The 22,533-nt window shown below is 40.4% G+C and overlaps 1 protein-coding gene across 1 annotated transcript in view; it reads right to left on the bottom strand.

Annotated features, from left to right (window-relative positions):
• Nucleotides 1-22,533, bottom strand: part of btbd8 (BTB domain containing 8) — a 174,933-nt gene that overhangs the window by 46,376 nt on the left and 106,024 nt on the right. Inside the window, exon 13 of the mRNA XM_034180720.1 lies at nt 19,939-20,000. Within this exon, the coding sequence (XP_034036611.1) occupies nt 19,939-20,000 (62 nt within the window). The remainder of the gene's footprint in view (nt 1-19,938; nt 20,001-22,533) is intronic.

The following is a 22,533-nucleotide window of genomic DNA, read 5'->3' as shown; positions in this document are numbered from 1 at the left end:
CTGTGTAGTTCAATAAATCTATCCAGTCTGTTATTGTAAAGATTTTCCAGTATCTTAGAAAATTTGATAATAAAGACACAGGCCTGTAGTTAGTAAAAAGATGTTTGTCACAGATTTAAATAAAAGGTACCACCTTTGCCACTTTCATACCATTTGGAACAATTCCTGTTTGAAACAATTTATTATATACAGTATATGCTAATGGTTTAGCAATTTCTGTAATTATCTGCTTTACTAAGGTCATATGTACATCATTACGATGTGTTGACTTTTTACTTTTACATGTGCTGACTGACAAAATAATTTCCCTCTCATGAGGCCAAGAAACACTGTATATGGATTCTCTCAATTAATTGCTGGTTTACCCATTTAGTGTGTAGAATGTCAGCTGCTAAATCTGGCCCAACATTAGTAAAAAAAATATTAAAAATGTTCACTACTTGGTTCATATCATATTCATCTTTCTTATTATAAGTAAAGTAAGGTGGGTAATTTGTTGATCGGGGTTTAATTCTTAAAATACTATTCAGTATTTTCCATGTTTCCTTTATGTTATTTTTAATATCATTTAGAAATTTTCCAAAGTATGATTTTTTTTTACATTTCCGCATAATGGTTGTTCATTTATTTTATAGTACTTATATTTAATCTCCACCTCTCTTGATTTACTTGTAATAAACTCTCTATATAACATATTTATCTTCTTACACGCCTTTTGCAGTCCCCTTGTTATCCATGGATGGGCCTTATACTTGTTATTTACACTGCAATGTAGAACTGGACAACTGTTATATACATCAAGGAATATATTTTTGAATTTGACATATGCTAAATTGGCATCGTTCTCCGTATAAATGGAATTCTAATCCTGCAGACGTACATCATTGTTTAGGGTGGTAATGGCTTCTTCAGATTGCAAATGTTTTCAATATTGTACTTTCTCCTTCCATTTAGCATTCAAATTCAGCGCCGTTAATATAAAAATTGGTAAGAGGTCAATGATATCATTGATCAATAAACCACTTATTGTTTTGGTATTGGTATCATTTGTAAGTATATTATCAATAAGGGTAGCTGAGTGAGAAGTTATTCTTGAAGGCCTAGTAATTTTTAGATATAAATTTAAGCTATACAAGGTATTAATGAAATCATCTAAAAAGATTCTAAAAGATCTAAAAGGTTCTAAAAGATTTGCAATTTTTCTTGTCTTGCCACTTCGGGCCTTAACTAGCACTGTGCCTGTGGTCTTCCATTTCCTCACTATGTTCCTCACAGTGGAAACTGACAGCTGAAATCTTTGACATAGCTTTTTGTATCCTTCCCCTAAACCATGATGTTGAACGATTTTTGTTTTCAGGTCATTTGAGAGTTGTTTAGAGGCTCCCAAGTTGTCACACATTAGAAATAAATAATAAATACCTTTTCTCATGATTGGATTCATCTGTGTAAGAAGGTCAAGGGTCAATGAGCTTACCAAACCAATTTTGTGTTCCAGTAATTAGTGCAAAATGTATTCAAAACAATAAAATGACAAGGGTGCCCAAATTTATGCACCTGCCCGATTTTGTTTAAATAATTATTGCACACTTTCTGTAAATAGTAGAAACTCCATTTCACTTCTCAAATATCAGTGTGTTTGTCTGCTATATGATATATTTAACTGAAATTTATGATCTAGACATCCAATGATTTATAAAGGAAAATCATGAAAATTATCAGGGGTGTCCAACCTTTTGCATATAACTGTGTGTGTGTGTGTGTGTGTGTGTGTGTGTGTGTGTGTGTGTGTGTGTGTGTGTGTGTGTGTGTGTGTGTGTGTGTGTGTGTGTGTGTGTGTATATACACTCAACAAAAATATAAATGCAACACTTTTGGTTTTGCTCCCATTTTGTATGAGATGAACTCAAAGATCTAAAACTTTTTCCACATACACAATATCACCATTTCCCTCAAATATTGTTCACAAACCAGTCTAAATCTGTGATAGTGAGCACTTCTCCTTTGCTGAGATAATCCATCCCACCTCACAGGTGTGCCATATCAAGATGCTGATTAGACACCATGATTAGTGCACAGGTGTGCCTTAGACTGCCCACAATAAAAGGCCACTCTGAAAGGTGCAGTTTTATCACACAGCACAATGCCACAGATGTCGCAAGATTTGAGGGAGCGTGCAATTGGCATGCTGACAGCAGGAATGTCAACCAGAGCTGTTTCTCGTGTATTGAATGTTCATTTCTCTACCATAAGCCATCTCCAAAGGCGTTTCAGAGAATTTGGCAGTACATCCAACCAGCCTCACAACCGCAGACCACGTGTAACCACACCAGCCCAGGACCTCCACATCCAGCATGTTCACCTCCAAGATCGTCTGAGACCAGCCACTCGGACAGCTGCTGAAACAATCGGTTTGCATAACCAAAGAATTTCTGCACAAACTGTCAGAAACCATCTCAGGGAAGCTCATCTGCATGCTCGTCGTCCTCATCGGGGTCTCGACCTGACTCCAGTTCGTCGTCGTAACCGACTTGAGTGGGCAAATGCTCACATTCGCTGGCGTTTGGCACGTTGGAGAGGTGTTCTCTTCACGGATGAATCCCGGTTCACACTGTTCAGGGCAGATGGCAGACAGCGTGACAGTCGTGTGGGTGAGCGGTTTTCTGATGTCAGTGTTGTGGATCGAGTGGCCCATGGTGGCGGTGGGGTTATGGTATGGGCAGGCGTCTGTTATGGACGAAGAACACAGGTGCATTTTATTGATGGCATTTTGAATGCACAGAGATACCTTGACAAGATCCTGAGGCCCATTGTTGTGCCATACATCCAAGAACATCACCTCATGTTGCAGCAGGATAATGCATGGCCCCATGCTGCAAGGATCTGTACACAATTCTTGGAAGCTGAAAATATCCCAGTTCTTGCATGGCTGGCATACTCACCGGTAGGGTTGGGTATCGGTTGGGTTTTATCCGATACCGATGCCTACTCGGTATTTTTTAAACGATACCGGTGCTTAAACGGTTCTCGAACCGGTACTTAAAAAAAAATGAACTGCACACACTTTGTCAAAAAAAACAATACCCTTTTATTCCTAAATAAAATTGAAACATAATATTAAGTTGTTGTAAATCTTTAAACAATATAAATAAAACATATGATAATAATAAATATAAAATAAAATGTCCATAATATCAAATAGAACAATAACCCGAACAATCACTTTAATATAAATATAACACAAATATGGAACAAAATATTATAAAACAGTTATTGCACATATAAATAGGAATATCAGCATATTGGCCTTTTCTGGCAATATACGGCATCTTACCTGGCTAATTGCATGTCCAGCACAGGAGAAAACCCTCTCAGAGGGGGTTGAGGAGGCCTGCACGCACAAATACACCTCTGACAAGGCAGACAAATTAGGGAGGGTATCCCTCTTACCCCACCACCAAGCCACAGGGTCTTGTCCAGATGTGATTGCTGGCATGCCTTTGTAGAGCTCAATCTCTTTCTTGACCTGCTCCGTGATAGAGAGGGCACTGCTTGTGCTCATAGTTTTGTGGAGAAGTTCCCGGTCTTCTTCCGCAAATAACTGCTCCAAGGCTGACATCCTGTGAGCTCCTCTTTGCTGCAAAATACAAACAAGTTTAGTATAACACAAAAAACAACTATTCATCATCATTGTAGACAAGATAAATAGTATATGACTGCACTTACATGTGTGTCCTCTTGCTCCACCTCCACCTCATCATCACCATCACCACCTACTTCTGCCTCACTCTGATGATGGTCCTCTAGTGGAAGCTGCAGACACAAACCGATTACCCACAAAACAGAAATACTTAGTTAAAGAAACTGTAACATAGACATAGAGCATATGAAAAAGATGAGCAATTAGCCCACTGTCTCTGACAAATATGCTGTAAAATACCTGAGTTGCCGTGACACTGTCAATCGTTGCTTTCTCAAGCCTATCCCAAGCTTCTGTAACACCAACTCCCAGCTTGCCTTTAAAGCGAGGGTCCATCAATGTGGCCTCCTGAAGGAAGTTCTGAATTTCTTTATCCTGTAATGAAAACATGATTTAGTGTCCAGTAGTAAAAATTGTGTAGTTTGGCTTCTCTCTTTGTGAACATAGAGATTGGCTGCAAATAGATAGTACCTGGTATCTTTTTTCGAGATCTCCCCAGACCTTCTCTTTTATAGCAGCCACAAACATACTGTCATCATCTGTGGGTAAATATCGTGCCTCCAGCTTTGTGAGGATTGGGATGATTTGGCTGCATGTGGGGGACTTGTCACTTGACACGCAGAGGGTTGAGGTGTACAGGACTTTCATGCACTTCATGAATTCCTCTGCCTTCTCAAAATCACTGTCAGTGAGCCGCTCTAGTCTATGGAATATAAACAATAATAAAAAAATGAATGAAAATAATTACAAAAGTTAAATTGACATTATTACAAGGGACCCTCCTGTCTATCACCTCACCTGTCCCTCTCCATTGGCTTCCTCAGCCTGTGATCGAGGCAAGCTGCCTGGATTGCAGGGAACTGCTCCACAAACCGCTCAACCATGATGTACAGAGAATTCCAGCGAGTCCTCACATCAAGGATAACATTATGCTCTGGCAAATCTAAAACACAGACATCTGAATTACAATAAACAACTTCTTATATTTAAATGTATCATGATTATATTAATGCTATTTACTGAGGAGTCATTGCTTCTCTCTCAAAACAGTTTTGCTCATGGTGGAGTGCTTCAACCACACCACCACTGCACGGATCTTTGCACACCACCTGGTCACAGCTTGGATGCCATACACCTTCTGTGCTGCCAGGTTGAGTGTGTGGGCAAAGCATCCAACTTTTAAAAATTTTAAATTTTTCAGTGCAACATCCAAGTTGCTTGCATTGTCAACTGTGGCAGCAAGGACTTTTCCAGTCAACTTGAACTCCTCAACAATTTTGTGGATTTCCTCTGCCACCACTAGCCCTGTCTGAGCCTCATAAACTGCTTCAGTGCTCAGAACTTTCTGCTGGATGCTGCCCTTGTAAATGTAGTGAACAGTCACTGTCAGATAGTGGTCCTGTGCCATGCTGGTCCATCCATCGCAAGTAATTGCAGTTTTGCTGACGTGTGCAAGCTGTTGGATGACATTCTGTTTCACAACAGAATACCATGCAGGTATTAAGGTGTTGGATAGGTCATCCCTGGATGGTGGTTGATATTTAGGGTTCAGGGCAATGCTCATTTCCCTTCAAAAAAAAACAAAACAAAAAACAATATGTATGTGTATATATATATATATATATATATATATATATATATATATATATATATATATTAGTCTATTTTAATATCTACCACATTTTCACCTAAAAGATAGTGATTCCACCGTGGAAAATGGATGAAGCCCCATCACCACAAATTTGGTGACTGCCCTGTGGATTTCCTCCACCTTCTCCTTGGGTAGTGCATTCTTCTTAGCCAGGGTGAAAGGAGTCACTGTGGTTACTTGAAAGCCAGAAATAAAAACATTACTATCAAAATAGTTAATAATATACACCTGTTACTCATTAAACGAAAATTGATACTGATGTAAATATACTGAAAGTTCAACATTTTGTTTACATATATTCAGACTTTTGCTTTAAGCAGACATTGAGCAGAAATATTTAATAGTGTAGCCTCGAGACAGGTATATCGAGACAGGTCACGTACAACTGGCCTACAGTCTTTAGCTATAGCTTACCTATTTGTTGTTCCTATGCAATTGCAAAATTGCGCATTCAATCTTGTGCAAAATTGCGCATTCAATCTCGTACATTTTGCATACATACAGTACTTGTTATGAGGTTCAGCATAACGTCAGCAGACACTAAGTGGAACTATACATAGCCAGGCGTTAGACACTGTCTAACGCCTGGCTATGTATCGTTCCACTTAGACACTGTCTAACGCCTGGCTAATAGACGCACGCTGTTAAAATGCAACAGTACTTGCTAATGCTAACCTAAGACACTTAATAATCAAGATTTGCGGTTGGCATTAAACTAAACTTACCTGAAGAGGAACGGCTGCTGTCATCGTCATCATCAGTGATGTGCAACGCCACACTAGCAGGGCTGGGAGTGGGACTTTCTTCAATTTGCCCTGCAGCTCCTGCTGCCAAAGTGCTGGGCCATGAAACGTCGCGCAGTTTATCAAACACCGTGCATTGTACAGCTTTCAAATAAACTCCGTGACTGGCCAGATTTTTCATCAAATTTGATGTGTTACCTCCCTTACATGCAATTGTTTTCTGACATCTGTGGCACGTCGCAGAGTCGTTGTCCTTGGGTGTAAAATGAAGCCAAACTTTGGAGCATTTCGCCTTCGGCATTTTTATTGATCCTTTTGCTATCAGTTCTCATCAGCTAATGCGGCGCTGACGTCACGCAGGTTGACGCCGGAACACTGTGGTCGGTCGCCCCTTTCAGCTCATGAAAAAAAAAGTCAGGCACCAAAATGAGGCACCGAAATTTTCATTCTTATTCGGTCTTGTTACTACCATTTACGTCGGAACCGGTGCTCTATTGGCACCGCGTTTCGGTACCCAACCCTACTCACCGGACATGTCACCCATTGAGCATGTTTGGGATGCTCTGGACCGGCGTATACGACAGCGTGTACCAGTTCCTGCCAATATCCAGCAACTTCACACAGCCATTGAAGAGGAGTGGACCAACATTCCACAGGCCACAATTGACAACCTGATCAACTCTATGCGAAGGAGATGTGTTGCACTGCATGAGGCAAATAGTGGTCACACCAGATATTGACTGGTATCCCCTCCAATAAAACAAAACTGTACCTTTCAGAGTGGCCTTTTATTGTGGGCAGTCTAAGGCACACCTGTGCACTAATCATGGTGTCTAATCAGCATCTTGATATGGCACACCTGTGAGGTGGGATGGATTATCTCAGCAAAGGAGAAGTGCTCACTATCAATCAATCAATCAATCAACTTTTTTCTTATATAGCGCCAAATCACAACAAACAGTTGCCCCAAGGCGCTCCATATTGTAAGGCAAGGCCATACAATAATTATGAAAAACCCCAACGGTCAAAACGACCCCCTATGAGCAAGCACTTGGCCACAGTGGGAAGGAAAAACTCCCTTTTAACAGGAAGAAACCTCCAGCAGAACCAGGCTCAGGGAGGGGCAGTCTTCTGCTGAGACTGGTTGGGGCTGAGGGAAAGAACCAGGAAAAAGACATGCCGAGAAGGGGGGCAGAGATCGATCACTAATGATTAAATGCAGAGTGATGCATACGGAGCAAAAAGAGAAAGAAACAGTGCATCATGGGAACCCCCCACAGTCTACGTCTAAAGCAACATAACCAAGGGATGGTCCAGGGTCACCCGATCCAGCCCTAACTATAAGCCTTAGCGAAAAGGAAAGTTTTAAGCCTAATCTTAAAAGTAGAGAGGGTATCTGTCTCCCTGATCTGAATTGGGAGCTGGTTCCACAGGAGAGGAGCCTGAAAGCTGAAGGCTCTGCCTCCCATTCTACTCTTACAAACCCTAGGAACTACAAGTAAGCCCGCAGTCTGAGAGCGAAGCGCTCTAATGGGGTAATATGATACTACGAGGTCCCTAAGATAAGATGGGACCTGATTATTCAAAACCTTATAAGTAAGAAGAAGAATTTTAAATTCTATTCTAGAATTAACAGGAAGCCAATGAAGAGAGGCCAACACGGGTGAGATATGCTCTCTCCTGCTAGTCCCCGTCAGTACTCTAGCTGCAGCATTCTGAACCAACTGAAGGCTTTTTAGGGAACTTTTAGGACAACTTGATAATAATGAATTACAATAGTCCAGCCTAGAGGAAATAAATGCATGAATTAGTTTTTCAGCATCACTCTGAGACAAGACCTTTCTGATTTTAGAGATATTGCGTAAATGCAAAAAGGCAGTCCTACATATTTGTTTAATATGCGCTTTGAATGACATATCCTGATCAAAAATGACTCCAAGATTTCTCACAGTATTACTAGAGATCAGGGAAATGCCATCCAGAGTAACGATCTGGTTAGACACCATGCTTCTAAGATTTGTGGGGCCAAGTACAATAACTTCAGTTTTATCTGAGTTTAAAAGCAGGAAATTAGAGGTCATCCATGTCTTTATGTCTATAAGACAATCCTGCAGTTTAGCTAATTGGTGTGTATCCTCTGGCTTCATGGATAGATAAAGCTGGGTATCATCTGCGTAACAATGAAAATTTAAGCAATACCGTCTAATAATACTGCCTAAGGGAAGCATGTATAAAGTGAATAAAATTGGTCCTAGCACAGAACCTTGTGGAACTCCATAATTAACTTTAGTCTGTGAAGAAAATTCCCCATTTACATGAACAAACTGTAATCTATTAGACAAATATGATTCAAACCACCGCAGCGCAGTGCCTTTAATACCTATGACATGCTCTAATCTCTGTAATAAAATTTTATGGTCAACAGTATCAAAAGCAGCACTGAGGTCCAACAGAACAAGCACAGAGATAAGTCCACTGTCCGAAGCCATAAGAAGATCATTTGTAACCTTCACTAATGCTGTTTCTGTACTATGATGAATTCTAAAACCTGACTGAAACTCTTCAAATAGACCATTCCTCTGCAGGTGATCAGTTAGCTGTTTTACAACTACCCTCTCAAGAATCTTTGAGAGAAAAGGAAGGTTGGAGATTGGCCTATAATTAGCTAAGATAGCTGGGTCAAGTGATGGCTTTTTAAGTAATGGTTTAATTACTGCCACCTTAAAGGCCTGTGGTACATAACCAACTAACAAAGATAGATTGATCATATTTAAGATTGAAGCATTAAATAATGGTAGGACTTCCTTGAGCAGCCTGGCAGGAATGGGGTCTAATAAACATGTTGATGGTTTGGATGAAGTAACTAATGAAAATAACTCAGACAGAACAATCGGAGAGAAAGAGTCTAACCAAATACCGGCATCACTGAAAGCAGCCAAAGATAACGATACATCTTTGGGATGGTTATGAGTAATTTTTTCTCTAATAGTCAAAATTTTGTTAGCAAAGAAAGTCATGAAGTCATTACTAGTTAAAGTTAATGGAATACTCAGCTCAATAGAGCTCTGACTCTTTGTCAGCCTGGCTACAGTGCTGAAAAGAAACCTGGGGTTGTTCTTATTTTCTTCAATTAGTGATGAGTAGAAAGATGTCCTAGCTTTATGGAGGGCTTTTTTATAGAGCAACAAACTCTTTTTCCAGGCTAAGTGAAGATCTTCTAAATTAGTGAGACGCCATTTCCTCTCCAACTTACGGGTTATCTGCTTTAAGCTACGAGTTTGTGAGTTATACCACGGAGTCAGACACTTCTGATTTAAAGCTCTCTTTTTCAGAGGAGCTACAGCATCCAAAGTTGTCTTCAATGAGGATGTAAAACTATATTGTGAACAATATTGAGGGAAATGGTGATATTGTGTATGTGGAAAAAGTTTTAGATCTTTGAGTTCATCTCATACAAAATGGGAGCAAAACCAAAAGTGTTGCATTTATATTTTTGTTGAGTGTATATATATATATAAACTAATATAAATATGTTACAGTCTACAACTGAACAATACTACCATACTTTCCTACCAACTAGTGTAGCAGAACTGACTCACACCCACTCATAAATTTGTCACAATTTGTGATTAAGACATCTCACAAAGAAATTTACAGAATTTCTGGATTTGTGCTATATCTGCGAAATATTAAAGGATAAAGTATCTCCTAACTACCAGGTGTACGAGAAACTCCTAAAAATTTAGGATATGTCCATTTTAGGCAGGCAGGGTGTAGCCTCTCATACAGGTTCACTTTAGTGAAAATATTTGTACATTGGACAGAAAACCCATTAAGACGCTGCCCACAGTTGCTTATAAAACCAAATGGGGCTCACAAACTGAGTTTAAATGTTTGGAGCCAAGGTATATGCAAACTTAACACCCACAGCTGTAAATGGTAGAAATCTGGGTTTGAGAGGCTAAACCCAAGAGCAGGCATTCGGAACTATTTCACATTCAAACAAGACGGCACAGTCATGTACTGAGCATCCTCGCTAGTATGCAATATGGCTGAATACTGGCTTGATCGCTCTGGTGGATAAATTAGAAGATATTCAGTAAAGAATGTCTTGTTGTCCTGATGCAATATTTGGTACTACAACCCCTGGCAAAAATTATGAAATCACCGGCCTCGGAGGATGTTCATTCAGTTGTTTAATTTTGTAGAAAAAAAGCAGATCACAGACATGACACAAAACTAAAGTCATTTCAAATGACAACTTTCTGGCTTTAAGAAACACTATAAGAAATCAAGAAAAAAAGATTGTGGCAGTCAGTAACAGTTACTTTTTTAGACCAAGCAGAGGAAAAAAATATGGAATCACTCAATTCTGAGGAAAAAATTATGGAATCACCCTGTAAATTTTCATCCCCCAAACTAACACCTGCATCAAATCAGATCTACTCATTGACATTGACCCTATGCCATGACATTGACCCTATGTGTCTTTTTACAAGGAATGTTTTCGCAGTTTTTGCTCTATGGCAAGATGCATTATCATCTTGAAACATCCCCAAACATCCTTTCAATTGTCCAAAATATCAACGTAAACTTGTGCATTTATTGATGATGTAATGACAGCCATCTCCCCAGTGCCTTTACCTTACATGCAGCCCCATATCATCAATGACTGTGGAAATTTACATGTTCTCTTCAGGCAGTCATCATTATAAATCTCATTGGAACGGCACCAAACAAAAGTTCCAGCATCATCACCTTGCCCAATGCAGATTCGAGATTCATCACTGAATATGACTTTCATCCAGTCATCCACAGTCCACGAATGCTTTTCCTTAGCCCATTGTAACCTTGTTTTTTTTCTGTTTAGGTGTTAATGATGGCTTTCGTTTAGCTTTTCTGTATGTAAATCCCATTTCCTTTAGGCGGTTTCTTACAGTTCGGTCACAGACGTTGACTCCAGTTTCCTTCCATTCGTTCCTCATTTGTGCATTGTTCGATTTTTGAGACATATTGTTTTAAGTTTTCTGTCTTAACGCTTTGACGTCTTCCTTGGTCTACCAGTATGTTTGCCTTTAACAACCTTCCCATGTTGTTTGTATTTGGTCCAGAGTTTAGATACAGCTGACTGTGAATAAACAACATCTTTTGCAACATTGCATGATGATTTACTCTCTTTTAAGAGTTTGATAATCCTCTCCTTTGTTTCAATTGATATCTCTCGTGTTGGAGCCATGATTCATGTCAGTCCACTTGGTGCAACAGCTCTCCAAGGTGTGTTCACTCCTTTTTAGATGCAGACTAACGAGCAGATCTGATATGATGCAAGTGTTAGTTTTGGGGATGAAAATTTACAGGGTGATTCCATAATTTTTTCCTCAGAATTGAGTGATTCCATATTTTTTTCCTCTGCTTGGTCTAAAAAAGTAACCGTTACTGACTGCCACAATCTTTTTTTCCTGATTTCGTATAGTGTTTCTTAAAGCCAGAAAGTTGCCATTTGAAATGACTTTAGTTTTGTGTCATGTCTGTGATCTGCTTTTTTTCTACAAAATTAAACAACTGAATGAACATCCTCAGAGGCTGGTGATTCCATAATTATTGCCAGGGGTTGTAAAACATCCAGCTATGTTGCTGAACTAACCACACTTCCACATTTGTGTCAAATATTGGTAGTACTACTGCAGGGGTGGTTAGATGTGGCTGTGTCCAGATCGTAATATTCATGGTTCAAGCAGAGGCAGTTTCTCTAAGACTGCAAGGGAGGCTCAGCTTCTCCTAAAATGTCAAAAAATTAAGTGGCCAAATATGTACACTTTGTTAACATTTCACTGACTACTAATGCATTAGAACACATTCATCTTGAAGACGAGTTTGTTCAGAATCAGCTACTTATCACAAATCAACTGATTCTATTTTATTAACTTCTCAGAAACATTTTTCTCATACGGTCTGTGGTCAATGCATTTTCCTGTAGAAGTCGAGCATCTGTTGACTTCAATGGGACTGCCTGGAACAGTTTTTTTCATTGCCATCGAAATGCAACGGCCATTGGATAAATGCCACGATTTTGTCACGCCACCAGAGGCCCAGCATCTCTGGGGGTGAATGCAGCTGTGGGCGGGCCTGGAGGCTGGACAATGATTGGATGATCAGTCTAAAGGCTGAATCCTGTTTTCATTGACAGCTATTTTGAGATATAGGTATGTAAGAATTAACTTGCACATTTTTGCATATTTATGCACTTTTAAATATATGCCAAAGTGTTTTGCATGAGCTACAAATCAGTCTGTTTTAAAGGCGTACGTGAGATCTCATATGTTTATACAGTGCTACCAAACTTAAAGAAAAAACAAAAATTATGCCGCGGCCAAACAAAATGAGTCAAATTCTGCAGAAAGACAATAGAAACGGATGAAAGTGGTGATTTGAATGCAGGAACATTCACAGATCACATCAGGTGCCAGATTAGACATTGTGTGAGAAGATCCAGGTGAGTTACTCTCTGCGTCGTTCTTCAGTAAAGCCGTGAATAATGAGCCACGTATGGATTTATCAGTGATTATTCGAATAAGGATCCATCACATATCTGCTATGAAGAAGCCTCTATGTGCCTCTCTGTACCTCACGTGCCAGGTATCAGCTTCTAATGAGCCCTGTCCAGCCTCGAATAGCTCGTGTTGCCGCATGTGATCCACGTCAAGCCACATATGATCCATCTAGCACCGTGTAAAGTGACGTTGGTGCATGTTTAGGCATGGGTTTGATCCAAATCTCCACCCCTCCCACACTTGGTCCCTTTAAAGTGTGGGTTTTCAATTCACAGTATCCATTCAAGATGTCACATTTTTTTAAACGCAGTAAAAAAAAAAAAAAAAGAAAAAAAAGATGCTCCAGTACAGTCCAGCTGGTGTGCGCCACCCGCCAAGCTGCTGTCCACCTGTGTTCCAGAGTAATTAAATGCATCAGACCAGCTAGAACCAAACCACACGTTCCTGGACAGCTGCCTCTGCACTTCCTCTTGCTGGCTTTATTTCTTTTGACACCATGATCCCACCAAGACATCCATGAAGGAGTTACAGGTTTCTTTTACTGTCACTGCAATGGCGGAGTGGCACAGAGAAGGACTACACTAAAAAGACGAAGTGCCATATCAGCTACAGCAGCCAATATATATATTTTTTTATCTTTCTCTGTATTCATATTTTGGCTTCAAAAGAGCTTACGTGGGCACTCTTACAATGATGGGAATAACGGCGTTGAAATAAACGGCGTTACTAACGCCGTTACTTTTTTCAGTAACGATTAATCTAACTAATTACTCCAACTGTCACTATAACGCCACTACCGACACCCCGTTACTGCACGTTACTGAAGCCGCTCAATAATCTTTTTTTTTTTTTTTTAACTTCACGCATACAGACACAGGACTCTCAGGCGCAAGTGTGCATGTCTTGTCAGTGTGAGTGTGTGTGAGTGACAAAGGAGGGGAGGGTGAGATAACCGCCTAAGCAATGATGACTGGCTAAGGTATAGTAAGATTACGTCTTCAGCCAATCAGAGAAACTAGGTGGGTGGGTGTTTAGAGCGCATGCATAGTGGAGGGTGTTTACAACGCATAGCGAGAGATGGCGAGTGAGGAGGATTCAAGTGTGAAGACAGCGTTTGCCAGATGGAAATACAGACACTACTTTAACCACGTTGAGGCCAAAGGTAAAAAATGTACACGTCGAGTGTACATTATGTCCCCGAGCAAAAACTTTGTCCACGTCTTGTGTAAGCAACTCCAACCTACTGAAACACTTGTTGACAGCTCACGCTTCCGCTAAACTAGTGGCCCAAGACCAAGACACAGGTAGCAGGGCTGGTGTTAATGTGGGGTCCGGTAACAAAGGGCACGGTGAAGGACCCTCACTGTGTAAGCAGCAAAAGCTTGATTTTTGTGCTTCAGCTCCCCAAAAACTAACGCAGACAGAGCTCTATGACTTGATAGGGAGATATATTGTGGAGAACATGCTGCTGATGTCAACAGTGGAGTCAGACTCCTTCAGGGCTCTGATAGGGAAAATACAGAGAAAAGGAGGCGTCGGCCCGCCTTGTAGAAAGACATTTTCGAAATACATTGATGCCGAATATGTTAAAGTGAATGCTGAGCTCAAAAAAGAATTTGAACAGCTGGAATATTTGGCAACTACTGCAGACATATGGACTGCACACAATAAAAGCTACCTTGGCATAACTGCACACTGGATACATCCACCAGCAAACATGGAATGAAAAAAAGCTGCCCTGGCATGCCGATGGTTTAAGGGCCGTCATACACACGAGAGCATCGCCACAGAGCTTGACAACATCCACTCGTCATATGGCATTTCGCACAAAATAACGGCAACTGTCACTGACAATGGCTCAAATTTCATTAAGGCTTTTAAGAGGTATCAGTCAGTCGAGGAGGATGACTCTGGGGATGAGGAAGATGATGAGGTGACTTTTGTTGACATGAATGATGTCTTGCAAAGCCGTGTTGATGAGGATGACGATGTGATTAATTTACCACCACACTACAGGTGTGCATCACACACACACTGAACCTTGTGTCTTGTTCTGACATTGAGAAGTGGATTCTCTCCAGACCAGAGAACGCAGTTTACAGGAGTGCAACTGCAAAATGCACAGCCTTGTGGAATAAGGCCAGCCGTTCCACAGTGGCTGCAGAGACTGTAGAGGATGTGGTTGCAAAGAAGCTGATAGTGCCTTGCAGTACCAGATGGAATTCTTTTTATGAAGCCTTAGCTAGGATCTGTGAGATTCCCATAGTCGATCTCAACACCATCTCATCCAAGTTCGGCTTGAAAGCAATCACAGAAAAAGAGCATCAGCTCCTGAAGGAATATTGCATTGCGATGAAGCCGCTGACAGTCGCCCTAGATATCCTCCAGGGAGAGGACAACTGCTACCACGGCACGCTGCTACCTACCCTGGAGACCTCGATGATGAAAACCCTTGAGCTGAAGAGTGGACTCCAAATACTTGTGGACCTTCCAGAGGCAATTGTCGAGGTAAGAACTACATTTCTGTCTAATACATCCATACGTTGTGAAAATGAATAATATAGAGTATATATTGTACTCATAATGTGTGTGTGTGTGTGTGTGTGTGTGTGTGTGTGTGTGTGTTTGTATAGACAGTCAGTCATATGTTCTTTGCTTTATGTCATTTCAGGCGATAAAAACAAGATTTACAGAGGTGCTGGAGAGCGACAGTGCTCTCCTGGCTGCTGTGACTCTGCCCAGGTTCAAGTTACGTTGGCTGCGAACACAAGAAAGGAAGGACAAGGCCAAAGCAGAGCTGCTGGTGGTATGTCGTGCAAGTGTAAGAAATGAAGACCAGCAAAAAGGTACAAGCACCACCACACCCACATGTACCAGCTCAACTGTTGAGGATGCGTTCTTCTCCTTTGATGATGAGGACGACACTTCTGCTACTGCAGAAAGTCAAGTCGCAGATTATTTGAAATCAGGAGCCCAAGGGATGGACTCACTTCATGGATTTCCTCTTAAAGAGAATTTCCCTGAAGTATAATGCTGCCACTCCATCCAGTGCTCCAGTGGAGAGACTGTTTAGCCTGGGGAAGCTGGTCTTCACCCCAAAGAGGAACAGACTCTCTGACCTCAAATTTGAGAAGCTGCTTCTCCTACGATACAACCACTGGTTTAAGGGCTAAAATGTTGAGATGACTGGGTTGGGTGGATGGATGGAGAGAGGAATGCATGCATGTTTAGAGTTGGATTTAACAAATGCATGAACATTTTCAGTTCAATTTAAAAAGCACTCCTGTTAAGCTATTTACTTTCTTTAAGAAACACAATTGGAGCACTTTATGTCCATCTGTTGGCTATAGTTGTGTACTAGTTCTGGTAAGTTAGAGTTGCAGTAAATGAAAACCTTTGTGCAGGTCTTTGCTGTTGGTGAGACGACTGGGTTGGCTGGTTGGATAAATTATTGCATACATGCAAGATGAATGAATGCATGTTATGGACTTTAAGTTGGATTTAACAAATCCATATACATTTTCAATTCAGTTTAAATGAGCCTCTGTTAAATTGTGTACTTTTCTTTTTAAAAACATATTTTGAGAACTGTATGTCCATCCGTTGTCTATAGTTTGCGTTGAGTTGCAATAAATGCAAAGCTCTGTGCAGGTACTTGTCTTTGCTGTCCTGCTCTCTATGCATCTGGCTTATGAAACATGCTCTGAGAAGGGGGGGGGGCTAAGAGGCGAGTAACGCAATAGTTACTTTTAGTGGTAACTAGTTACTTTTATAGTGGAGTAACTCAGTTAGTAACTCAGTTACTTTTTGGGAGAAGTAACTAGTAACTATAACTAATTACTTTTTCAAAGTAACGTGCCCAACACTGCACTCTTATACCATTCTTTGGAGAGAGGACTGTTTTCAAATTTGGCTTTTGATCTCAAATCCAAATATCTTCCGTGTACAGCAACAACAAATTAACTGACAGGTTAGTCACAATCAAGGTGTCTTAAGGTGTGTCACCTTAAGACAAAAATCAAAGTAAGTATTTTTCTTTGAATTCAGACCCATTATGAAGACCAATGTCTAGTGCAGTATAATCCAAAATTTTATTCATGTATCTCTAGGCAATTTTTTTTTGGTGACAATATTAAGACGAAGAGGCAAAGTCACATTTTGACCGTCACGGACTCTACAATAGAAAGGATATTCTTAATACAAGAGTCATTTATTTTACTATTTACTTTTTTAAAAATTTGGTATATGTTTTGGTTATAAGACTTAAACTGTATTCTTCAATATAGATAGAGCACTTCATCATGGATACTCATAGAATCATCCATGTACTATTTTAAAACATGTCGCAGACTCTACACACGTAGAGTCCGTGACACGGTGCTACCTATAGCCTTCATCATAACAGGTACAGGACCTAATTATTTATTCCATTCAACTTATATCCTCTAATTATCCTAACATAGGACAATAAAACTACCTAAGTTACATTCACCATGCTATTATTTTTAAATATAAGTATGTCACGGACTCTACAGGATTTTCTGAACATCTGAGACCATGCAGTGCGATCATTGCCAAAAACAAAACATTGCTCTGGCCGCATTAAATCTTTTTGTTTATTTTTTTTAAACACCCTTGAGACTTCAAATAACATTATTTAAAGACCAAAGGATGACTTTTTATTGTTTTCATTCAGCATTTCCATTCAATATTGTCTTGAAAATGAAATTTTACAACGATGTAACTCATTTCTGTAAAACTATGTAGCCGTCTCTGGGATCACCCAAAATTGATGAAATTTTCTGAAAATAGAAAACAGATATTTGTTTATATCATAGAAAAACATTTACATAAAAGACTACCACACCTTTATTGTTATACAATAAAACATGCTGCATCAATTTTAAAGTGACACAGAATAATGCCTAATTTCATTTAAAAATGCACCACGTTTCTGGTCATAACTTGTTAAATATTAGGATTAATCAAACCATTTTTCAGCAACATGAAGTTTTTTTTCATATGCAGATGCTGAAAGCAAAAGTACATCTTCATGACATATGATTTAGTGTTTCTGATATGATAACATCTGTATTTTGTATCTATAGCCTTGATTGTGAGTGACCCGTGACCCCGTTGTTCCAATACTTTCAGAAGATGTATTTCAGACAGCACCCATCTTTCAGAAGATGTATCGCTAATGCTATATGTGAGCATTAAACAACGGCAACAACAGTGTAAGCAGTTTAAAACACTGGCTGCAGTGTGATTCACAATCAATTCTTTCACACACAAAAGAGCCTGACTCAAGACAACTGGCATCAAGAAATTCAATTAAATTGGTGTTTGCAGGTGGTTTCTGAATTACAATAATATTGTAATGTTGTTATTACCAAAAATCTAGGGTTTTAAATTTTCTGTTTTACTTTTACATGTTATTTGAATGCCTCCATCCACCTTTCCATCCCAATAAACATTTCTAGTTCCCCCCACCCCTGTGGAAACCTGTATTCATATTATGACTTTAATTTCAGAAGTGAACACAAAATAGTTTTCAACATGTTTCTGGACAGTTTGAATGTCAAACATTTAAATATGATCTCGGTTCATTAACAACGTCAATGTGCAGCTCATTTGTCTCCCCTCACTACTACTTTAATTTCACTCTAACTCAGATTGTATTGAGATTTATGCAGTTATTACATTAAAAACAATTCACCATGGCAATAACTATGTATTTCCCACTGTCATGTCAGCTTTGCAATTAATCTGCAGGTCATATGCGTGCCGAAACGTGGGAGTGGTCAGGCTACAGGGGATCAGCTTTGGTCTGTGCTCCTGCTAAAACATAGGGCCCTTCACACATAACACGACCGAGGCCAAATGGCGCACAAAGGAGGAGTCGAATGCCACTCATGAAATTTCAGAGCCGACTCGAACGCCTCGTACAGCAGTCGCCACAACCACACAATCCATCTCTTGCTGTCTGTTGTTCCTCTTCATTAAAGATAAAACAACGGTTTGAAACTTGTTGCTGTGGTATGCAGCAAAAGTTGAAAACTTTTAACTTTTGACAGCAAGTGCCGTCATGGTGTGTGGCTGTCCCACTCACAACTTGTCCATCAACCTCTCACTGAAAACAATGGAATATCCATTTTCATGTTTGCTGCTTAGCCAAAATGTGAATGCAGCACTACAGTGGTGTGAACACCAACCTGGCACACTGCCATTCAGATGTCATATGGAAATGGCTCATGCATGGATAGATCATTTATGGTTTAACTACCATAAATTTAACTACCAAAGCTCCCTCAGGAATAGCAGATGAGTGCCTCATTCCTGAAATACCTGTTCCAGTGACCCAATCTCATCTAATCAGGTGCAGAAATCTTCCCCGCCAGCAATTCCATCACTTTAATTTTGTTTTATAATTCAGTATGGTTTTAGTTTGATGAATGAATTGGAGGAATGTGAGCAATAATGTGCATCACTGTGGGTACAAGCAGAGCGCGGGTGTATGGACGCTGTAAACTCTGCACTGATCGATCAGGGTGATCACACCTGATTAACGTGCTGTTTAAACATTTAAAGTATCGTGGCTATCAGTGATCAACACGTCAACATATCACACAGCACTTCCTTCAGATCACACCTGATCGTGGTGAACTGGCACTTTAAAAGCTTAAATCATCACAGCGTTTCATTATTCAGGTCTGATGACCTGATCAGGTCCGCTGGTCAGGAAGCAGCCGGTGCTTTCAACATTTAAAGAGACAGTACTCCATTCATTCACGGCAGCGTTTCCCACAGCCAGTCCACTCATCAGCATTCTGTACACAATGAAAATGGTCCATCAAGATAAAAAAAAAAAAGAAAAAGAAAAAAGTTAAATTACTCTACTTTTTCTGGCGCGCACCACACCGTGCAGTACCGACCAGATCCACTGGGTTGAAACGGGGCTGTCGCCAGACGCTGGATGATCGTCAAGTGTGACAGCTACATTAGTTTATTACACATACGAGAGCGTGTGACAGAGTTTTTAATATGGCAGGCATACGGAGGCTAAATCATCAAGGTGTGACAGGGCCTTAAGCAACAAGAAAAACAGAAGAAATACGAAGGTTATACAGGTACATAACCTGTAGACAAATTTAAAAAAAGTAGTCTGGAACCAAACTACACTTATGCGCAGACCTTAATATCGAGCCTGAGAAGGTGCTGTTACCATGTCAGACAGCAACCAAAATAGTACAAAATAAAATGGAAGAACAAATGGTTTTACAGTTATAATTTTACCTGTGAGCTGCTTAGTACAGGCTTTTTACCAAGTCTTCGGTTGTCTCCTTTGTCAATGGATGCTGAAAAAGAGGAAAAAAAAAAAAAACCCTATCATTCATCTTTCTTCCATTGGAAGCCTTAAGGACAAGTTGGAACATGTCCAGCTGTTAAACAATTTCTCATATACTCACTCCACTGAAAGCCATCAAAAGCCGCCTGGATTTTACAAATGGTTATCAACACGGAGGTGTTTTTCCTGTGCCGCCGCACCGCGCCGGCTGCGTCCCGACGCGCGGACCCGTCCGCACGTCTTTCATTAAAAAAATCTCCTTTAACAGTGGAATATCCGGATAAAATGCTGAAACCGACTTCTTCTGAAACGTCTCTGTTCTCTCATGACGTCCTGGATCAATAGAGCCTGAAATGTGGAGGTTTTTAGCTTGAAGCAGGCTGATGATGGCGCCTGAGAGCGCTGCGCGACATCTCGCACCGTGGGAAGTCCTTAAAGCGACAGTATCACCTCAAAATCTCTCAACAGCCGTTAAAATTTTCACTGAAAACCAGCTTAATTTTTCGAACCGTGTCCACTTCGATGTGTCTCACAGGTTTAGAAAAAATTTTGATCAAACAAAGCGCCAGTCTCTCAGCAACTTCTCAGACAAAGGAAGGAGTGCTCACAGGCGAATGACGCCACCGACAGGCGTGGAAAAACTCACGCATGCGCACGAGGGTTCAAGCATGTCTGACGTAAAAACATATGAATGAAATCCATATAGTTTTTGAAAAAATAAAAAGGACCTATACTTTATTGACAGACCTCGTATATATATATATATATATATATATATATATATATATATATATATATATATATATATATATATATATATATATATATTTGTATTGATCCTTACAATGGTTCAGTTAGAAATTTTTGGATAAATTTGTGTTTCTTGTCAAGGTGTGTGTACATATGTATATACACACACACACACACACACACACACACACACACACACACACACACACACACACACACACACACACACACATGTCAAGGTAGAATCTGCAATCTGGTAGAAACTGTGATTCTACCAGTAGAGATTATGATCACAATCTCTACCAGTAACTGTTGTGTCACAATCATTTTTTTTTTCTTCTGAATGGAACTGTACATAATGCTTGTGCTTGAATCTGAATCAAATGCATGACATTGATCAGTGACATTTCCTGTGTTTTTGCCTTATCTCTGAGTACTACTTTGACAACATCTGGATTAGAGATTCTACCAACAGAAACTGCAACAACAAAGATCAACTACGAGGTCTATTAGAAAAGTATCCATCCTTATTATTTTTTTCAAAAACCATATGGATTTGAATCACGTGTGATTACATCAGACATGCTTGAACCCTCGTGGGCATGCAAGAGTTTTTTCACGCCTGTCGGTTACGTCATTCACCTGTGGGCAGTCTTTGAGTGAGGAGTCGCCCACCCTCTCGTCGATTTTTTCATTGTTTAGGAATGGCTCAGAGACTGCTGCTTTGTTTGATCAAATTTTTTTCAAAACTGTAAGGCACAACTGAGTGGACACCATTCGATAAATTCAGCTGGTTTTCGGTAAAAATTTTAACGGCTGATGAGAGATTTTGGTCTGGTAGTGTCGCTTTAAGGACGGCCCACGGCGCCTGACGGCGATCTGTGCTTCGAGGCGGCAGCGTCTCGCCGTTTCAAGTTGAAAACTTCCACATTTCAGGCTCTGTTGACCCAGTAAGTCGTCAGAGAACAGAGAACTTTCAGAAGAAGTCGGCATGAGGAGTTTATTCGGACATTCCATTGTTAACGGACATTTTGTAATGAAAGAATGTGCGGGCAGAGTCGCATGTCGGGCCAGACCCGACCGCGGGGGGTCGCGACAGGAAAAACACCTCTGTTGGAAACCTTAACGGGCAAGTTGGAACATGCCCAAGCTGTTAAACAATTTATCAGTTACTCACTTGTTGAAAGCCATCAAAAGCCGCCTGAATTTTACAAATGGTTTTCAACACGGCGGTGTTTTTCCTTTCGCGGCGCACACAGAATTTGCGCGCACATCTTTCATTACAAAATGTCCTTAAACAGTGGAATGTCCGCATAAAGTCCTCATGCCGGCCTCTTCTGAATCTTCTCTGTTCTCTCACGACGTCCTGGGTGAATTAAGCCTTAAATTAGGATGTTTTCAGGTCGAAACAGGTTGACGACGGCGCCTGGAAGCGCTGCACGACATCCTGCTGCGTGGGAAGTCGTTACACCGACAGAAACACCCCATAATCTCTCATCAGCCGTTAAACTTTTCACCGAAAACCAGCTTAATTTCTCGAATAGTGTCCACTCGGATATTCCTCACAGGTCCAGAAAAATTTTTGATAAAGCAACACGCGCCGTCTCGAGCAGCATGTGAAACAAAGGAATTCAGCCGAGAGGGCGGGACCACATCTCACTCAAGGCCTGCCCACAGGGAAATGACGTCACCGACACGCGTGAAAAAACTCACGCATGCGCACAAGGGTTCAAGCATGATTGGTGTAATCGCACGTCATTCAAATCCATATAGTTAAAAAAAAAGGGTCGGTT

The sequence above is a fragment of the Thalassophryne amazonica genome, chromosome 10 (genome assembly GCF_902500255.1).
Source record: "Thalassophryne amazonica chromosome 10, fThaAma1.1, whole genome shotgun sequence".
Lineage (NCBI taxonomy): Eukaryota > Metazoa > Chordata > Actinopteri > Batrachoidiformes > Batrachoididae > Thalassophryne > Thalassophryne amazonica.
Note: the sequence above shows the minus strand (reverse complement) of the source record. Positions and strands in the feature narration are given on the sequence as shown.